The sequence below is a fragment of the Callorhinus ursinus genome, unplaced genomic scaffold (assembly GCF_003265705.2).
Source record: "Callorhinus ursinus isolate GAN/ISIS: 27379988/994484 unplaced genomic scaffold, GSC_fseal_2.0 scaffold76, whole genome shotgun sequence".
NCBI lineage: Eukaryota > Metazoa > Chordata > Mammalia > Carnivora > Otariidae > Callorhinus > Callorhinus ursinus.
In genome coordinates this window covers 610,526-631,687 of record NW_027397138.1, presented here as the reverse complement: position 1 = coordinate 631,687, position 21,162 = coordinate 610,526, and the positions used below count along the sequence as shown (strand labels likewise).

At 40.3% G+C, this 21,162-nt stretch overlaps 1 protein-coding gene across 7 annotated transcripts in view; it reads right to left on the bottom strand.

Moving 5' to 3' along the window:
- Nucleotides 1–998: 998 nt before the first annotated feature.
- MTMR2 (myotubularin related protein 2) overlaps nt 999–21,162 on the bottom strand; it is a 114,557-nt gene continuing 94,393 nt past the window's right edge. For all 7 annotated transcript variants that reach the window (XM_025893422.2, XM_073887132.1, XM_025893423.2 and 4 more), the window contains 6 exons: nt 16,809–16,994; nt 13,934–14,140; nt 8,441–8,533; nt 5,133–5,246; nt 3,067–3,243; nt 999–2,379 (listed from right to left, as the gene is read on the bottom strand). In XM_025893422.2, coding sequence (XP_025749207.1) covers nt 2,218–2,379; nt 3,067–3,243; nt 5,133–5,246; nt 8,441–8,533; nt 13,934–14,140; nt 16,809–16,994 — 939 coding nt within the window. In that variant the 3' untranslated portion in view covers nt 999–2,217. The remainder of the gene's footprint in view (nt 2,380–3,066; nt 3,244–5,132; nt 5,247–8,440; nt 8,534–13,933; nt 14,141–16,808; nt 16,995–21,162) is intronic.

The window sequence follows — 21,162 nt, the reverse complement described above, 5'->3', positions numbered from 1 at the left end:
TGCAGCTCTTTTTGGCGGCATTTTTCTTCCCCTCTACCCAGTCACAGAGGTCTCTCCTCAGAAATCTAGGTGTTCCTGAAAAGCAATAGAACCCTCCAGCTGCAGCCGATGCAGCTGAGCACTTTCAGGTACCCCCTTCTCTTTCTACCACCTCCGCTAGAGAGGTCACCGCCACGTAACTCCCTTGGCTCCATAGCTTCCTTTGACTTCAAGTGCACAGATGGATGTCCCGGTGTGATGTGCAAAGGCACTTATGGATGTACAATTGGTTGTTAAATCCAAGGGGAGGAAAGAGGAATGTCTCATGCCATCATGATCCTGACTTTACCACCAGGGGTTTATCTTAAATGCACTCCACTTTGGAGATTCCTGTGGAAGGTGAAAAGGAAACCCCTGGAAAGTCTTAAAATGGTAAGTGATAGATTTGCATTTAGATTGCTCTGGCCTTTGAATGGAATTTAAAGTGGATGTGAGGGTATTGAGGCTGGAAGTCTGAAATTCTTGATCTCTTCAGTTACCCATATTCTTTTATGTGGTATCAGACCAAGATGATCAAGGCTTAAATAAGGAAAATGGTAGAATGGAATGGACAGGAAAGAATGGATATGTAAAATATGTGGAATAGAAAGCTGAGCTTCAGTTGATAGGCTGGCCACTTAAATACTATTACGACTTTACTTAAAATGAGTATCATACAAAGACCAAATCATCTTGGTACTAATTTTGCTAATATTGGAGGTACTAAGAGAAATTATAGTTCCTCACCACAAGACCCAAGAACAGGGCTGAGGTCCAGACTATGGTGAATTAACAAGTGAAAGAATACTGCATTTTTGAGTACTGTTTGATTTGGGTATTAGAAGCAAAATGGGTTGAAATTGAACATTTCAATTTGGAGCAGGTGCTAAGCCACCCCTTTCTTCAAAAACTTTCCAAATAACATTTCTGCAAAAGGCATTTCAGGCAAACAACTTAGGATAAGGACGACGTTTTAAAAGTCAGTTGAAATTTTCTTTTAATTAAAGATCCAAGGGACAAGAAGCTCCTTTGTTACAGTACATAACATATGGCTCTTAAGATATCAGGGAGTCAAATGTTTATACCAGTGCTGAACTGTTACTGGCAGGTGAACATTGAAGCAGTATTTCCTTTACTGGCATTGAGACTGTAATACATTTGTACATGCAGTAAGTTCTTTGGTAGACTTAATCTTTCAATGGAATTACAGAATTTGCAAAGTAGTAAAATACTTCATGTAAAATTTGAGCATCGTATTTCTCACCCATAAGCTATTTATACAGCCTTCAGGAAAAAAGTCAATCCCAGTGAACTTTTAAAATATTGCCTCAAAATTTAACCAATTAACTGGTGTTTAGACACACGCACAAAACATTATTATTGCATAAATGCAATAAAGTAAGGTAATAATGAATTTGTAAAATACGCTTCATTATGTTTCTAGTAACTGGGCAAACGGAAACTAATCTGAAGGGTGTAGAATTCTTTGAAATCCTGGACGGCTACCACTTCTTCCTCCTCAGTCCCGCCCCCCACCCCCAAGCCCATCTCTAAGGCATCTGTTTGGAACAGCTATCTACTACATCTTCAATACATATGCCAGTGACAACAGCAATAATTTCCAACTACTACTATGCCATAATAGCCTCAAGACTTTGCCATATCAGATACAAAGAGTGTGGGTACAGAAAGGTGATCAAAGTAAAGTACTTTACTACAGAAGAGAAAAACCCACGATGGGGGAAGGGAGTGTCTAATGATTTCTGAGCTTTCATGCCATCGAGGCTTGATATCTATATAATGCCACGGAACTGCAGTGTTGGTGTGCTGAGATAAATGGGATGCTCCTTCCCTTTGTGCAGTGAGTTCTCTTCCAGCAAGAGGTATGTTTCTGAAGTGGTCTGTATTTTGATTTTAAAATCAGAAGCTTGTTCCCACTGTGGATCTGGTATTGAAGCATCTTAATATTCTTTGGGTGACTTAGAAGATTAGTGTCATAATCGTGTAATTACATACGGGGTTATTTCACGCACACCACCTGTACTGCCACAGTTCTAAACCCAACCTGGAGGGATTTAAAATAAATACAGCAACTGCACTTCTCCCGTGGGTGGGTTCTAACTTCAGAAGACTATACTCCTAAGGCTGCCGCTGTAATCCAGAGTTCATGGCAATGCCGGTCCCCCTTGAACAGTCCCTTCATACAACAGTTTGGACAGGAGTGACACACTGTGCAGGAGAACTGGCTCTCTCGGAGGATGAGGTTGATCGGTTGGAAATCTCTCTCTGGAGTTCCTCTACTTTTTTCTGAAGCTCTGCTCGTTTAGCAAGAAGTTCTTTATATCTGTTGTGAATGGGCTCCTACAAGAGCAAAACACCATAATGTCATTCAACGAGGCAATCCTAAACAAACCCAGAGTCAAATCATCCTGGTACGTGGTCCTTTCCCTAAGTGCTGCAACGTGCATTTTCTCTGCTCTGGGGACCAGGCCAACCTTTCCAGCACATCGGTGAAAATTAACTGGACTCTCCTGACAACACTGCTCTTTCAGTGGCTTTCCCAGTGCCCCCAAGTATTTCCTGCAGCTGGTACTTAAATACAACAAACAACTAAGTAACAAGACAATCTAAAAGCCAAAACTCAAAGATTTCCTATCACTTGGCTGCAGATTTTTAGTCTTTTAAGCAGTTCTAAGTAGTATATATTCCATAATATGTTTCAAAATGGACGAGAATGTGTCAGGCTTTTAATTTTCCTAAAGCTATTTCCTCAAACCTATTAAAATGACTTGCAGAAGTTATCCAATGCACCACACTCATTTTCCTGAGGAGGGACAAAAAGACAGTGATTCATCCAAGACCATACAAGCAAAAGCAGGGCAAGAATCAAGAATATTGCTGACCCCCATGTAGTGCTTTTTCTACTATACAATTATAACTATTAAGAGGAAAAAAGAAAGTTTTAAATATATCTAATTTTTCTAGTTGCTTTAAAGGTGACGAACCTAACTGATGAAAACTCCCACTATCTACTGAGAGCATGCATACCTGTGGTTTCATCCGGGGATTCCACCTGACGTAATATCCCACCCAGAGCTCTAGGTGGCGCATGCTAGCTACTGGATAAAGGACGTGATTGGAGTAGCTTCCATAGAGAGGATTAGTGAAGTCTTCCAGCTGGCTATTTATGTAAGACCACAGTGACACAGTCCTTTTAGGAAGATTCTGTAAAGAAGGTAACATAGGTATTTTTGATTATTAAAATCTCTTTAGAGGGAGAGGACATGGACACTTCAGTGATAGCCCCACTTTCATTCAGACCAGAGAATACTAGAAAACACTGCAGTTCATTAAAAAGTTAAGTTCCCACACCAGCAATTCCATTCAGGTCTATATACCAAGAGAACAGAAACACATGCACACAAAAACCTGTACACAGATGTTCAAATCAGCATCACTCATAAGAGCAAAAGGAAGAAACAACCCAAAAGTCCATCAACTGGTAAAATGGATAAAATTGTATATTTATATAATGGAATAATATTTCACCATGAAAAGGAATAAAGTACTGATGCATACTACAAACTGAGCCTTGGAAACATGCTAAGTGAAAGAAGCCAGACACAAAGGCCTCATCTTGAATGATTCCATTTATAGGATGTATCCAGAAGGGGCAAATCCAGAGGGTAGTGATGGCCAAGGGACCAGGAGAGGAGACTAGGGAGAAACTGCACAAACAGGGACACGGCTACTTCTCAATGTTCTGAAGTTAACAGTGGCAACAGTTGTACAACTCTAGACAAAGTGAAAACTACTAAATTATACACTTTTAATTTTAAAGACTGCCAATTACAGCTCAGCAAAAAAGATTCTTAAAATCAAGATAGAGTTAAATCCTATTCAAGCCTCTCAAAAGATGAGAAAAAAGTATCTTTGGAACTTAGGTATTTTTACTTATCTAACATTTGGTAAGTTCTTAAGCGCCTCCTCTGCATGGGAATACTGACTGCAGGCTGGCCACTGAAGATATGGTGTATTCAAAATTTCCTGGGGCGCCTGGGTGGCTCAGTCGGTTAAGCGGCTGCCTTTGGCTCAGGTCATGATCCCAGGGTCCTGGGATCGAGTCCCATGTGGTCGGCCTCCCTGCTCGGCGGGGAGCCTGCCTCTTCCTCTGCTGTTCTCCCTCTTGTTCTCTCTCTCTTTGTCAAATAAATAAATAAAATCTTAAAAAATTTTAATACCTGCCTTCAAGGAACTTCCGGTCTGCTACATGGTAATTACTGTAGTGTTTTGTAGTTTATTTTATTTAGCCACACAATAGTAAGTACTATTCTTCCCAATTTACCAAAGCAGAAATGAACTTGCCAAAGGTTATACAAGGAGGGACAGATCTAAGATTTCAAACCAGGCAGCCTGGCTCCAGAGCAAGCACTCCCAGCATGAATAAACTAGTTTGTAACCACATTTTTAGATTGAAAATTGATGCAGAGGGAGACACCAAATCAAGAGGATTTGGAATTCCATACATAGGATAGATAATGTATTTTGAGGTCACAAGTAAAACTTGAAACGTCATCCTTACAACAGGGTTTCTTCTAAGTAATACCAACCACTTACCAGTGATCTCTCTGGTGAAGCAGGGAAATGGTAACTTTCTACATAGTAGCTCTTCAGTGTTTGGATGTTTTACAGTATTATTTTATAATTAAAAAAAAACTAAAATGGCTCATATGTATGCACAATGTATGTGGGGATCTCTTCATTCGTAGGTATATTTTTTGCTAATTAGATTTTTCTGCACCTGCTTTGAAGGATTTCCATCCTGCAAGGACTGGGCTCCTAAGATTACACAGACTTCAGTTCTCTTTAGCAGACACTACTATTCACCTGGAAACGCACTTGGTACCTTCAGCCTTGCACCAGAGGTACTTAAAAACAAATCAGGCTCAGATACATGGAAAGAAGTCATCATATTACAGTACATGAGAATAAAACATGACCAAAGAAATCATCCAAAAGGACTATTAAGTTGAAATCTGTCAGAGAATGCACCCTCGTAGGGAACATCACACATACTGGGAGTAGAGGGGGGAGGGTCATGGCTCGTATTTTACCTCTTTTCCTCTCTGATGTTCACTGTTACAGAGGAATGTTCCAAATAAACAGCTATATAGATGGTCCAAAATGGTAATGAGAAAATATTCATTGAACTCAAATGCTGTAGGAAACTGAAAATTAAATACCACAAACATAAAATTATTAAGACAATTTTTTCAAGCATATTCATCCCCATATATGGGTAGATTCTTTGTAATACTTCTTAAAATTAGGTTAAACAATATTCAAAACTATGTATTTCTAAGCCATTATGGCCTTATCTGCTTCGTTCTCTGTTCAAAAATCACTACCACTTTTCTGAGATTTCTCCCCAAGAGAAATCCTTTTCTTGTGCAGCAAGAGTTTGAATGGTGTGACCTTGGTGTGTTTCTGTATCTCCTGGATCTGTTAATCCTAAACATGGAGAGGGATGAATTTTGACTTTGGCAACTCTGGCAACTCTTAGCCTTTCTTTGCCAAAAATGACCATAAACAACGTAATAAGATTTTCTTGAGATTTTCAGCAACATAGTTTTGGTTTTAGGAATTATACAAAAAATATCACTGTCTCCAGAAAATGTCAGCAATGCACAAAAATAAAGATCCAAGGCAGATGTGCAGATCACTTAAAAGCCAGCCTAGTTAAACCTGAGTATCCTGTAATCCGGCACTTTGGCAATCTCTTTCTAACAAAAAGAAAATGCACTTTCTCTTTAACCTAGGACGAGAGCTTGACTAGATATCTTAATATTATATAAACAACCAATTGGGGGGGGGGGGGGAGGGGACTGATCAAGGATGGATGACAGATCCCAGGAAGGGGAAGAGTTCGTATAATCCATCCTTATCCATCTAATACTTCAAAATTTTCAAAGAGTCTCCTTGAAAATTGTACCAATTCTAGGACTGTGAAAAAGAAAATCTGTGAATATTTGGACTGCAGATTTGGGGAATAAACATTGGTTCCAAGTTTTTCTTAGAATGATCCCTACCTAGTAGAGCAAGAAAACAGCCTGAACCGCATGCACAAGGGATAGGGGTGAAACCACCTTTGCCAAGACATTTCCTAAATTTAGAAGCAGGATAATATGGCAAATTCCTCGAACAATGAAGGCTAACTAGCCTGCCTTGAATGGTAATTTCTGTGGCTGCGAAGCTGAACCAGGTGACCGGAGCACATACCAACAAAAAGCCAATTACCTGTAAGGAACTTGGTCAAATCCCATTCGTTCATTTACAAAATAAATCCCATCCCCTGTACTGTTACACGCTCTGGACAGCCTTATTAGCCAACTGTGAATGCGCTGACTCATTAAACAGCCGTCCAAAGGAGCTAAGCCTGTCATCAGTTTCTCATCTTTTTGGAAAAAGCTCGTGCTCAGTTATGAGAAGACGCGAGCTGCAACAGCGGCAGGCCCCCGTCACATAATGGGGGTAGCAGAGCGGGAACTGCTGGGAGCACAGGAGGAACAGTTCCTCCTCCTCACGGGTTGGCAATCTGCAGGGCCCTTCTCCAGCCGTTCCTGACCCAGGAGTGCGGGGCTGCGGCGAGGGTGGGGGACAGGTAGAATCTAACTGGCGTCATTCTGACAAATGTGCTTACTTAAGTCTCTGCACCAAAGTTCAATTATTTATAAAACTGGTGATTGCCGATAAGCATGTCTAACATGTTCTATGCTCCAGAATATCATACAGAAAAACAGAACTAGATATCTAAAATAAAGACTCATCACTATATGAGGTATCTTCAGTTCTGTCAGAGAAACGTAAGAGTAAACTGATTTTCTATGCAGTAACTTAAGCTCAAAATTCGAGTGAAGCTGCTTTTAGATCTGTAGCCTGCGATACGTGGACACAATTACCGAGGAAGATACTTAGAGCGTACTCTTCTACGCAAACAACTGGCAAATGTGGTTTTATTATATCACTAACAAACCAGAGCTAATATATTCACACATGTTGCCCCTTCAGGGTACTTGCCCTGGGGAAGCAGCACACTCAGTCATCAATGGTGCCATGGTTTCAAACAGCTTTTAGAGCCTTTTTATAGGGCTATTTACTTTTTGCCAAGAGTCAAATATTATTTTAAAATCAAACATGTTAATGGTCAATAGTGGGCCTTCCTGTTTTTGGTCAAACACCCAAAAAAGGACTGGCAAGGATGTGGACAGCTGCTATACTGACTCAAGAGCAATCCCAAAGGAAAGATTCAAACCCAGGCCAAGAAGCAGTAACCACCAGTAACTATGCAGTTAGTGTCTCCCCTCCTCCCAACACACCAAGGGCCTTGTATACAACAAAACTTGAACTGTCAGACGCATTTGCAGGATATACATGAAAAGACCAGCCTCATCACACCATAGTCGTATCTACTACAACACTTCATTTAACCCAGCAGCCTTCAAAATAATCCACCCAAACTGGTATGTGCTTACAGGGGAGATGCTTATATAATTGGTGTATTTCACCCGAAGATCACCAGCTTCTTTTAATGAAATAATAGGATCTTCTTGAAGCTAAAGTATAATCCTAAAGCAAAGCAGAGCCAGCAACTGCCCTGTTTTATATTCGTGTGGCAGTCTCATGAAAAACAAACCAGACTCCCAGTTGTCTGAGGTCTAATAAAGCCTTGGGTAAATAATTAGCTGACACAGCAGTGGGCTGTAGCCAAGGTCTGAGATTATTTTTCTTGAGTTAAATATTTTTAAGACACCAACGTTTTGCCTCACTAGCGAAGTGATCCCATAATAAACCAGGTGTTTTTCAATCTCCTCTGATACCTTTACAAAAGACAAAATCCATTACCATTAATATTTCAAATCAGTTTGTTAGAAAGTTAATAGGTCTAAAAAACAATCTCTCTATACCTAAGAACAGAAAGAACTGAATCTATTACATACCTACCTACCCATAATTCCCACGTAAACATATTTTTCCATTAAAATTACTTAAAATAAGATTTTATTTTGTTTGAGTGACCTAGCCTATTTCTTCATTTCTTTACCTCTACCTTTCTTAGCAATGTATAGATGAGCGTCCGGGTAAATATACTGCCATTATTGAACTACTTGTCCAAAACGAAGGAGGAAACCTCTTGGGTTATTATTAATGCTACTGGTTGAAATTTGAAGTGTTTAATACGATCTCCAAATAATATCCTTTAACTTAGTTCATAATGTAACAACAAGTAATAGTTCTATTACCGAGAAATCCTCCAAGAATTTCCATTTTACATGAAATGTAGGATAGATAATCACTGACCAAACCTCCCAATTCTGGATGGCTTAAAAGAAAGATGCAAGAATGACTATCCCAGAGAAGTTACCTGTCTTGTCATTTGCCAGACACAGTCAATAAACTGAAGAAAAACAGGCGATCTGTCTGCGTCTGCGTGGTTCTTATCTCCATGGCCAAGTCTCTGAAGCAGAAAGAGTCAAATATGAGTTTTGTGGAATTTTTCTTTTTCATGGAAATAACTTTATTTTCCAATAAAAGTAATATCTTCCAATATTTTTTAAGTTCAAAAGTCTTTTTAAGAGAGCACAGCAAGGGGGAGCCTGGGTGGCTCAGTCACTTAAGGGTCTGCCTTCGGCTCAGGTCATGATCCCAGGGTCCTGGAATCGAGCCCCGCATCGGGCTCCCTGCTCAGTGGCGGGCCTGCTTCTCCCTCTACCCCTCTCTCTCCCCGGCTTGTTCCCTCTCTCAAAAATAAATAAAATCTTTAAAAAATAAATTTTAAAAAGTAAAAGCACAGCAAGGAAAACAGAAATTACTCACAGGCTTAGCAAGCAAAAGTCTCTATTACCATTTTGATGTACAAACTGCCAGATTTTTTTCTGACATGAGATGCTTGTAATAGGAAATCACAACTTTGTTTATTAAGTGGAACCCAGATCTTAAAAGGTTAAAAATGGAAGACAGGAGCAGTCAGACCCCAGAACCCAGATATCTTTGTCCCAGAGATTTAATATTCCCTAAATATTGACAGTTACTTGGGACACCTGGGTGGCTCAGTTGGTTGAGCGTCTGCCTTCAGCTCAGGTGATGATTCCGGAGTCCCAGGATCAAGTCCTGCATCAGGTTCCCGGCTCGGCAGGGTGTCTGCTTCTCCCTCTGCCCCTCCCCCTGCTCATGCTCACTCTGTCTCTCTCTCAAATAAATAAATAAATAAAATCTTTAAATAAATAATTAATTAGAAATATATATATATATTAAGAGTTACTTGTCCACCAGCCTCCGGAAGCACGCGTCTCCTTTAACAGCTTGGCCAGTGCGTGCAGGGGACCTGTCGCTATCCTAGCTCAGCGGTCTTTATCAAGAAGAATCACATCAGCACAAACTCTTGAAAACCTTTAAGGAATGCTTGACATCTGCCTTCCAAGCATGTACTCACCTCCTTTCTCAGTTTTTTCTCTTCTAAGGACCTTTGCCCCAGACGACTGAAACAGACCCTCCCCACACCAAAACAGTGATTCTAAAAGCCTGGTTCATAGATTTCCAGGGGCCGGGGGGGGGGAGGGGAGGGTCTATGACATCAAAACCATTTTCAGAATAATACTAAGACATTATTTGCCTTTTTCAATGCACTGATATTTACAGTGACGGTGCGAAAGTGTCTGGGTTCCTTAGGAGAAACCAAGCAAGGCACTGGAATCAAGCTGGTCGAGTCATGTCATATCCTGCCTTGCCACACACTCGCAGTTAAATGAAGGGCGGGGGGAGCCAGTTTCTTTGATGAAGAAGTAAATATTAATCCTGTTAAATCTCTCCCCTTAAGGACAGCCTGTGTAACAAAATGGGAAATACACATAATATTCCTCTGCTGCAAACGTAAGTTGATGGTACAAAACACCACCTTTTCATGGAACATCATTTTGACTTGAAAGAACAACTGATATATGAACTATGGTTATTAAGACTTGAAAGTCCTGAACACTTTTTTTTTTAATGTACAAAGTGAATGTGTCATCTCAAGGAAAACTATGATAAAATTCAAGCTTTGAGTGCACATTAGATCTTTGGAAAACTACCTGCCACAATAAGCTTGATAATAGACTTTTCTGATAAAATCACTGGTGATACTCACAAATGAGATGATAGTATATAAGGAAATGCATTAACACTGGAAGAACTGTATAAGTCAGTAAGACAGTATTTTCCAAAATAACCAATCCCTGATGTTACAGAATCATACATGGGTAAAAGTTCTATTCAAAACGCAAGACAGACCAATGGAATTTAATGGAACAAACAACGAAAAACTCAATTGATCTAGTTTTGGATTCCACATTACAAGTAACCTCGAAGAAATTAGCATTTGTTAAATTTTGGCACAGTATGAAGACTATCCACAACTCCCTGGAAAAGCTATTAAGACACTCCCTGATTTTCAACCTGCATATCTGTGTGTGGTCAGATTTTCCTCATTTACTTCAAGCAACAGCACACATTGCAATAAACCGAATGAGGAAGTAGTTGTGAAATTTGGCTGTCTTCTAATAAGCCAGACATGAAAGGAATTTGCAAAAAAATGTAAAACAATGCCACTCTTCACATTAAAGTTTTGTTGTTGTTTTGGAAAACACAGTTAAGTTTTCTTTAAAATGTTATTTAGGTTAATATATAGTAGTACTATGTCCTGAATGTTTGTGTCCCCCCACCCGGCAAAAAAAAAAAAATTCATGTTGAAATCCTAATGCCAGATGTAATGGCAGGAGTCATCGTCTGGGAGCTGCTAGTCATGAGGGCAGAAGCCCAATAAAGGGGTTAGTGATCTTATCAAAAGACCCCACGGGGCTCCCTCGTTCTCGTCACCATGTGAAGACACAGAGAGGTTGACAATCTACAACCCACAATCTAGGGTCTTCCACGGAACCTGACAATGCTGACACCGTGACCTTGGATTTCCAGCCTTCAAACCTGTGAGAAATAAATTTTTTTTAAAGATTTTATTTACTTATTTGACAGAGACAGCGAGAGAGGGAACACAAGCAGGGGGAGTGGGAGAGGGAGAAGCAGGCTTCCCGCTGAGCAGGGAGCCCGATGCAGGGCTCGATCCCAGGACCCTGGGACCGTGACCTGAGCCGAAGGCAGATGCTTAACGACTGAGCCACCCAGGCGCCCCAAGAAATAAATTTCTGTTGAAATTTTACAAGCCACCCAGTGTGTGGTATTATGTTAGAGCAACCCAAACAGACTAAGACAGGTTTATTATTTAATTAATATTTAAACATTTTTTAAAATTTAATTTCTAATATGGTAAACATTGGTAGATACAAACCATATAAACAAAGTTCTTTGCGGTCATCAAGAATTGTTAAGAATGGAAAGAGATCCTGACATCATGACTCATTACCCTACGTTAACCAGGTGAATGTACGCTCTTGACCAGTTGTCCTTTAATTGTCAAATTCCGCTTTCAGATAAACGGGGGGGCGGGGGGGAGGTGGAGCAGGGAACCAGAGTTAGCAATCTAGGAATCCACAGCAACTTCCAACAGTCTTAAATGTTTACTCTTTTGGTCACATTGATATGAACACGTGCAACTCTGGATGACTAACACTTCATTCTTTGAAGTAAGAGGGTTTTTGTAATGTTTTTTTCATGGTAAGTTTATTTTAGAGAGAATTGAAAAATGTGAGCCATCTGAAAAGATATTCCAGATGCCCAATTTTATTTTAACAGTTCAAGTTCAAAAGAGCAGACTACCTTTAAATGTCTGTTTCTTTCAAGTTAACTGTTGACTCTCGAGCAACACTGCACTACGCGAGTTCACTTAAACGTGGATTTTTTACAGAACTGTAGATGTATTTTCTCCTATGATTTTCTTAGCAACATGTCCTTATGTCAGCTTACTTTATTGTAAGAATACAGTATATCACACATACAACATACAAAACACGTGTTAATCGACGATCTTATTGGTAAGATTTCCGTCAACCATTAAGTTCTAGGGAGGAGTCAACAGTTGTATGTGGATTTTTGACTGCGCTCCTAACCCCCACATTGTGCATTGTGCAAGGGTCATCTGTATTTATAAACACTGCTGGTATGCCCTGGTAACTACAGAATAGTAAAGGTTAACATTCGAGACAGCATCTGGATAAACATCTTTCAGAAAGTCTTTCAGCTAATCTAGGAAACTGCTGCCAAGAACCACGCACACTCTCAGTGGCTTCAACGCCTCTGACAATCTAACTCTCCCCCTCCATGATTCTCTAACCCCACCCTTCCCTCAACTCTACTCTTGCCAAGCTCAGTCCCATCTAGACTTTTGCTCACCCTGTTCCTCCTTTTGGGGAAAATATTCCTACTCCTCACTCTAAATTCTATGATTACAACTAACAGAGATGAGCAATACATGAAAACCAAGGCCTACGCGGTTACTGTTCTCAAGTTTTCTGATTGCCAATTTAGTGTTTAGCAGAAACACAACTAAAAACCACGTGAATGTTTATTTAATTAAAAGGTGCATGAATCCAAAGTATGATGTAGCAAAAAAGCAAAATTGAAAGCTCAGTATCCTTTGAAAGGGACATAATAACCCCATTCCTCTATTTCAGGAACTGTGATTAGTTCTGGGTACCACATTTGATGAAAGACATGACCTAAGTCCAGAGGACAACTGAGGTGAAGAGGGGATTGAGATGCAAAAACACTGAAGAAAATGAATGCTTAGCCAGAAGAACTAAAGTTTATGCATGACATGGGTAGACAACTACTGCCAAATACTTGAAGGGCTATCTTATTTGGTTAAGTAGTCATATTTGTTCTTGTCTTCAAAAGCGAAATGGGAAGGAATTTTTGGTCCACTATGAGGAAGAACTTTCTAGTAGGTAGACTTTCTGAAGTGAGACTGGACAGCCTGAGGAAGAGCCTGACTGCTGCTTTCTGGAGGTGTAAACGCAGAAACTAAACAATCATTTCATGGGGACACCGCAGAAGACATCCAACAATAAGGCCTGGACACTGAAGTCCTGCCAACTCAGATCTGACACGAACGACAACATCAAAAGGCACTGAGGCAAAGAGAGGGCACAAAAATTTGTCCTTTCCATAGAACCAGCTGCAACACTCTCCCTACGTACGCGCATTACAGTGTTAGTACTTTAAGAAGGATAATCGAAAAGCTGTTTTATTCCCCGCTCTGAGTTAAATTTTTTTTTCCTCTGATATTTCTTTTGGTCCCAGCCTGATTTTTTTTAAGACCCTGTTCCTGTGAGAGCACTGGTACTCTGAAGTATTCTCAAATTAAGAATAATAATTAAGCCATCCTTGGCTTCTTATGCATCGAGATCAGAAGAGGCCTATAATTCCACGACCATTCCTGCTAATCTGCATTTTTTTTTTATTTTTTTTATTGTTATGTTAATCACCATATATTACATCATTAGTTTTTGATGCAGTGTTCCATGATTCATTGTTTGTTCATAACACCCAGTGCACCATGCAAAACGTGCCCTCCTCAATACCCATCACCAGGCTAACCCATCCCCCCACCCCCCTACCCTCTAGAACCCTCAGTTTTTCAGAGTCCATCATCTCTCATGGTTCGTCTCCTAGGCAGAGACACGTGCACAAACGAAGGAATGGTATCTGAGGTCGTCGCCCTCCCCCAGCACTCATCACAGTAGAGACACATGACCCGACAGCATGAGAGGCTATCCTACTGCTTTCCACAAATAACGAGAAAGTTCTCTCTAGAAGTTCACCCCTTTAGTAAAGGGGTGGTTTTCGATGAGTAATGAATAAAAGGCACTGTTTTCACATGCCTTATGCAGGATGCATGTGATACATGGAGTCAGGGTTCTTTACTCACAAGCTGAAATCGATGACCAAAGCTTAGCCATTCTTTTTCCACAAGGACTTCAAACCCTCGGATGCTCCGATAGTACCCATCCAACATGAGCATGGCAAGGGAAGTCAGCTGAGCTGTGCGGTCCCAGCCGTCACTGCAATGCACTATCACAGACGTCTTCCCGGACTCTACTTTGTCAGCAATCCGGAGAGCCCCCGCAAGAATGAGCTGCCGAACAGATTTTTAAGTGAAATTTTTAAAAAATTTTAAAAAATTAAGCGCTTCCTTCTTCAAAATTAACTAATACGGTTTTATTACTGATGACTGTCTCAATAACACATGAAGAAGAAAACATCAGTCCCTTCCTAAAAAGAATTCTCGTAAGTGGCAGATCTATAATATTTTGCCTTTGTAACTAGAAGAATCTCATAAATCCAGGCTCCTATTAATCTGCACAATGAAAGAGTCAAATGAAGGGTATCTCTGGGTTCCGTACAAATCAACAGTATGAGTGAGAGAAAAGAAGGATTAGGTTTTAAAGAGATCGGTTTTTAAGAATCTTCAAATATTCCATCATCACCTATTTAAATAAAAAATAATATGCCAAATGAAGTCATACACGTTAAACAATCCCTACTTAGCCAAAATAGAATACGAAAGCAATGAAATTGGCTCTCTCTTATTCTATAGCTTCTATAGCATTTATTTTACTATTTTTATATATGTCACATAGCTTACAGCAAGCACAGTATAAAACTTTAAGCTACTTCTCTGTATCAGTATGAATGAAAAATTCTCATCAGATCAATATGTCAACTATGTCAACTTAACTGGTATTTGAAATAATTTCAGTTATTTTTTTTAAATATGCAGACAGTGCAAAGTATCTTTTCTGAAGTTGATCTTGAGTTAAAACTAGACAGAATTAGATACAACCAAATAAGAAACACAAAAGTATAATATCCTTTAAAATGAATAATACAGTCCCATTCTTCTCTGCAATGGCTAGACTTAGAGAATGGTATGGGTCCACAAACATGGATCAGAATGAAAGAAAGCAGATTTACTAGGCTTGGAGAATCTCGTGATAACCTCCTTTTGATTTTAACTATAGGCATATTCTGGAAATGGGGTACTCCGTAGCAATGTCAATCTTGACTATGCATCAGAGTCACCTGTGAGCAGTTTTTTAAAGTGTCTGGGCTCCATTCTTCACTATTCCTGGCTTACTATTTTAAATATCTTCCACTTGTAATTCAATGGATATCGAGACTTAGGGATCACCCACCCAAAGGATTAGAACAGCTGGAAAGTTAAGACTGACCAGGGAGTTATCCAAAGTGGTCACCTTCCTTCCATGGTCATCTATCTCCCTCCCTCCTTCCCTCCTTCCCTCCCTCCATCCCTCCCTCCCTTCTTTCCTTCGTACTTTCACTTATAAAATAAACATTTTGGAGTGCCTTACCATGTGGCAGGCTCTGCTCTAGGTGCTGGAGACAGCGGAGAACCAAAGAGACAAAGGGCTGGTACATTCTACTCGGGCGAGGCCAGCCAGATGCAAGTAAATAAGAAAATACATACTGTGCCAGAGGCACTGCCCCCTGCTGGTGGAGCTGTTATTTTGTAAGGTGTGGTTGGGAAAGGCCTTTCTGAGAAGGTGGTATTTGAGCAGAGCTCTGAAGAAGGTGAGCAGGTAAGCTTTGCTGGTGTGAGGACTGCGGGTGGAGAAGGCAGTCCAGGCACAGCCGATCTCTTATACCTCTAAGGAGACTTGTTTCTGTTAGAGCAAGCTTTTTGGAGAGACTGTTCTATGGGCTGGTGGAATGCCTTGCAATTTACAGAAGCTGACATTGCAATTTATGTTCGCTTTTGTTTCCAATCAAGTGTTACTGTTTACTATTGACACTTCACAGGCTCTAACAGATGGGCCCCCAAGAACATGCTCTCTGATTGAGGAGTGTGTGCACTCTGCATATACACTCAAGCTTCTAAGCATCTGGGAGAGAAAGAATAAAAATAATCTCTAATTCTCAATTAGGTCAATTTGCCCTTCTCTTCAGTTCGGTCCGAATTTTAGATTCGAATGTGAGCACATGTCTGCTCCTTACCATGAAAAATCTCATTTCCCTTTATTTCACAGTATGAATGTGTATGTGGCTATAGAAGTCTATATCTCTGTATGCTGTGTTACTGAAATTTAGAACACATGTGCGATCACATCCAGTGTTCCAAACATGACAGCGACAGGCTGGGCACATTGGTGTTCACAGGGCAGTCTCCACATCATTTAGCCTTCATACCCTTCATTCAACTGCTTCACCTCCCTTCTCTGACCAGAATGCCTCTCACTTCACTAGTCAAGTAACACAGATTTAGCGGGTGCCTGTTATGCACACACACAGTGCTGCCCTAGCTCCTGAGGGATCCAAAAATACTAATAAATTACCCAGCCCAGGTTTCCATGAATTAGGAATATACTCCAGCTGACACAAAGTAATTAACTGAAGTGTAGGGTCTTACCTGATGAGTCGGAAAGAGAAAGTAAAGTGAAAAGTGCAGAGACAATGGAAGTGGGTGCAATCCGGGAAGACTTCATGGAAGAGAAGAAATCGGAACTGGGGTCTGAAGGATGGGCAGAATTCAGACAGGGCGGGGAAGAGAGGGGAAGAGAAGACCACAACAGAACCAAATGCACAGGACAGAAAACTAATTCATTCAAGCAACACACCTTAGAAGTACTTACAATTTTCAAAGCAGTTATCAATTTTTCATTGTATAGAAAGATACCTTCATCTTAAGTTCAACTGTAAGAAAAGTGCCAAAAGAGACAGAGGGGCAGAGAAAGTCCTTGTCTGATATTCTGTAATAATATAAGGAAATAATGACATAACCTAACCTTAATATGTTCAAGCCAGTGAGTAGATTCCAAGTTAGACAACCAGTGAGTCTCCTCGATGTTAGGGTACACAATCTCCTTCAGTTTTCGTAATGATTCTCTCATAACGTGAATATTGTGGATATCCAGAAAAACTAGTTCTGCATTTTGATAGGCATCTTCACTCTCATAACCTCCACCCTTCGCCTGGGAAAAAAAAGCACACACCACAGGAACTCATAAATGAATGTGCCCCCACTGCATGTAAACATATGTGAAAAAGTGCCATAAAATATCCAATAACATGAAAGATGATACATATTCTCTTCTTTTCTTTTTTTTAATCTTATTTAATTGAGAGAAAGAGAGAGCGACAGAGAGCATGAGCTGGGGTGGGAAGACAGTAGGGGCAGAGGCAGAGGGAGAAGCAGACTCCCCGCGGAGCAGGGAGCCCAATGCGGGGCTGGATCCCGGAAACCTGGGATCATGACCTGAGCCGAAGGCAGATGCTTAACCGACTGAGCCCCCCAGGCGTCCCGATGATAAATATTACTGATGAATAGGAAAACTCCATGGGAAAATGTCAATGGTTCAGGACATCTTAACACAGCCACTCCCTACTACACGTTCTTCTTTATAAAACAGGAATATACACTCAAACCCTGACTCCCTTACGTGGCTGTTATAAAAATTAAATGTGATACCATATATGAAGGTCCTTGAACATTTTTAAAGCACTAAATCTTGCCTACCTATATTTCCAGTTCTACCCAAGCATAATTTATTAGAGAAGACTGAAATCACCATCTCTGTGTGCTGGGACGACATCTAGTTTCGTACTGGCCCATGCTTCTTCACACCCCTTCCTCTTCACCTCATTTTAATCTTAATATTTGCAAAATGCTTTGCAATCATAATGACTTGCTTCTATTTCAACCCCATAATTATTTCCAAATAAAAAGACGGAACAAGTATAACAGCACAGAAGACCACAGCATACTAGGACAGCCACTGTAGCTATAAAAAAATTGTTCATATGACTCACACCATCGAAAACTACAAAACCCACCAACGCCTAACCAACAACAAATTACCAAAAAACAGAAGGGCTGTTTCTGACACTGAGAGTCTGGGAAATAGTCTGGATTCAAGACTGGCATAGCTACATAAGTTAACAGTGTTTCAGTGGGTACCTGTTAACAAGGACTATTCCTGGAGCATGGGAACTGAACAACAGGTCAGGGGTAAGAGACGCTTTCAGTTCAAACTGGTTGCAACAAATTCTAGAAAGATGGCAGTGGAAACTACACAGGCCAGGCACAAAAACAAACAGAAAATGCTCTGGAATCAGACAGTTGTAGAACTTTGTGAGTATACTAAAAACACTGAAATACATACTTGAAAAGAGTATGTTTTCTGGCATGTGTATTAGATTTCAAAAAAAATTGACATTTAAAAGAAAACAGAACAACTAGACAGTAAAACCAGAAACACAAAAATCATTTAAAACAGAAATGGGGACAAAGATTCTGTGAAACCCCAAAACCACCCACAGCCACAAGATCTGAATGCTGTCAGCGAAGGTGTGGGGAGAAGCAGAGGAAGGGATGGATATAAAAGGACCGGAGAACAGGCCAACCATGAGCGAGCCTTGCACTTTTTAGGGTTTGTTCTGCTTCCCGTGTTGGCCCTCATCTTCCAGAACTGTAGGGAAGCCCAACAGGTCAATCTAAGAAGTGCAGCTGAAAACCAGGAAAGGGTCCGTCCGTTCTAACAGCCCGCGTATCTAATGGATCTACAGTAGATCTAAAGGGGCCAAAGCAGTCTAACCTTTCTGAACTCTCCTAACAGACCAGCCAGGGATTGCTTCTGCTAAGCACATCGTCAAAATCGAGCAGACAGAGTCAACAGAGGCAAAGGAAGAGAAGGTCCAGATAAATGAGACAAAGAAAAAGAGGTCTCAGGTAAGGGAATGGGGGGGGGGGGAGGGATTGAGTGGGAGATACAGGACAGAGCCAGGAAATCCCAGAAAGTAAGACTTCATATTTTTTAATGCTACATGCAAACAGTAAAAGAGGCAGCTCAGTGAAATTAGTTCTACTTTCTGGGTACACCTAACTTCGGAGCCATGGCTTCCAACTGAACCAACCACCCTGAAGATTCAGGAAAACTAATTTCACCTAAAAATGAGTAATGGGAAAGGATCAAGGTCAAGTCCCATAGGCGCTATCCTAAAAAGAGAATGAGCAGCATTCATAACATATCCCCTGAAAATGCCTCTCAACACTGAAATCTCTTTGCAAGCAAGCTAAAGACATTAAAAAATAATACCAGGCATGAAAAACAAAATAAAGTGGAATTAGAAAACTCAAAAATGAAGTGACAGAACTTGGGAACAACTTAGAAATAAAAGGAAAAAAATCAGGAAGACTAAAGAAGAAGAAACACAAGAATAAATAATACAGCAGGTACCAAGTTAAAAGAAATAGAGAAAAGGAAAATATTTAAAACCAAAATGAAATTAGAAAGACATAAGAAGGAGTCAAGAGAAAGTGACAAATGACGAAGAAAGGTGAAGAAGAGCCAACACAAGAGTCCTGAGGAAGAAAGTCAGAACAAGGAAACAGAATGCCAAGAACAATGATTAAAGAAAACTGCATGAATTTTTTTTTAAATTGGAAATTACATATTGAAACAGCACACATGCATACCTGAGAATATAGACCCAGAACACACAGCATGGAGACATATATTCTGGCAATAACTGTACTTCAAAGGAAAAGAAAAAAGTCCTTTGAACATCCAAGTAAAAAGAGTGACGTAGAAGGTAAAGAAATTTAGGTTATTATTAGCCTTTGAAGCTTTATGCCAAAAGAAAATAAGCAACATATTTAAGAAACTCAGGAAAATCACATGTAAGCTAAGGGTTTTATGTCCAGTCAAACTGACTTTCAAACTTTAATAAAGGACACAAGCTCCTATTAGCATGCAAACACTCAGAATATTGTTCCCATGAACCCTTGCTGAAATATTTAGAGGAGAACTTCAGATAATAATAATAATAAAAATAATAATAATAATAATGTCTAGAAAGTCATCCATATATCTGGGGCACCTGGGTGGCTCAGTCATTGGGCGTCTGCCTTTGGCTCGGGTCGTGATCCCGGGGTCCTGTGATCGAGCCCCGCATCGGGCTCCCTGCTCGGCGGGAAGCCTGCTTCTCCCTCTCCCACTCCCCCTGCTTGTGTTCCTGCTCTCGCTGTCTCTCTCTGTCAAATAAATAAATAAAATCTTTACAAATTGCTTGTGAGCACAAAATATATAGCTATTTGTGGAAGTCAGAGGTAAAAGGGAAAGTATGTGTTCAAAAGGGAGAATGTGTTACGGCTATATCCGCTGACAGTGTCAATGTAATACAATGTATTTAAAAGTGGGGGAGGATGGGGAGAGCAAGTGAAAAACAATTAACTTTCCAGTAGGTACTGGCGATGGTGGTATTAGCACTGTTATTCTGAGACTGGCAGGATAAAGCGCACAAGTAATTATGAAACATACATATCATCCCCTGGGTCTTTGAGAACCGGGACTGCTGCTGTGGAAGAAAGGAGATACGTATGTAATATAGAAGCAGCTAGGTAAAAATTGTTTAGCACTGAATTTAAATTGAAAACACCAGTAGGAACTCTGGAGGTACTTTACCTCTAAAAATATGTAAATATTCCCTAATCCTATTCACTGGAAAGACATCGAAACAGTACAAATCCAGTAGCAGATATCCTCAGCACCCCAGACAATGGTTTGCAACACCATTTGGTACTAACAGGAATGAGAACTTCTTGGAGAAATAGCTGTTTCAGGCACCCTGGGTGGCTCAGTCGGTTAAGTGTTTGACTTCAGCTCAGGTCATGACCTCAGGGTCCTGGGATGGAGCTCTGCGTGGGGCTCCCTGCTCATCAGGGAACCTGCTTTTCCCTCTCCCTCTGCCACTCCCACCTGCTCATGCTCTCTCTCCCTCCCTATCTCAAATAAAAAAACAAATAAATCTTTAAAAAAGAAAGAAAAAAAAGGAAAAGAAAAATAGCTGTTTCAAGGCTGTGGCTAGGCAATGCACAACAAGACTTTCTGATGAGTCTGGTATATCTCCCTATACCAGATAGCGAAGATTACTGCAGTTATATCGAAAGAACTCAGGAGATAACTTGAAAAGCCTCCCTTTGACCAAAGATGAGAAATTTTAACTTCAAAAAAATATTATCTGCGATGGATTAGAAAATGTTGAATATGTTTAAATACATGCATTCGTAACGACACTTGAAAAAATCAGTCACCTTTATATGATGACAGGAAGTAGGCTCATCACTGGGAAAACTGACCT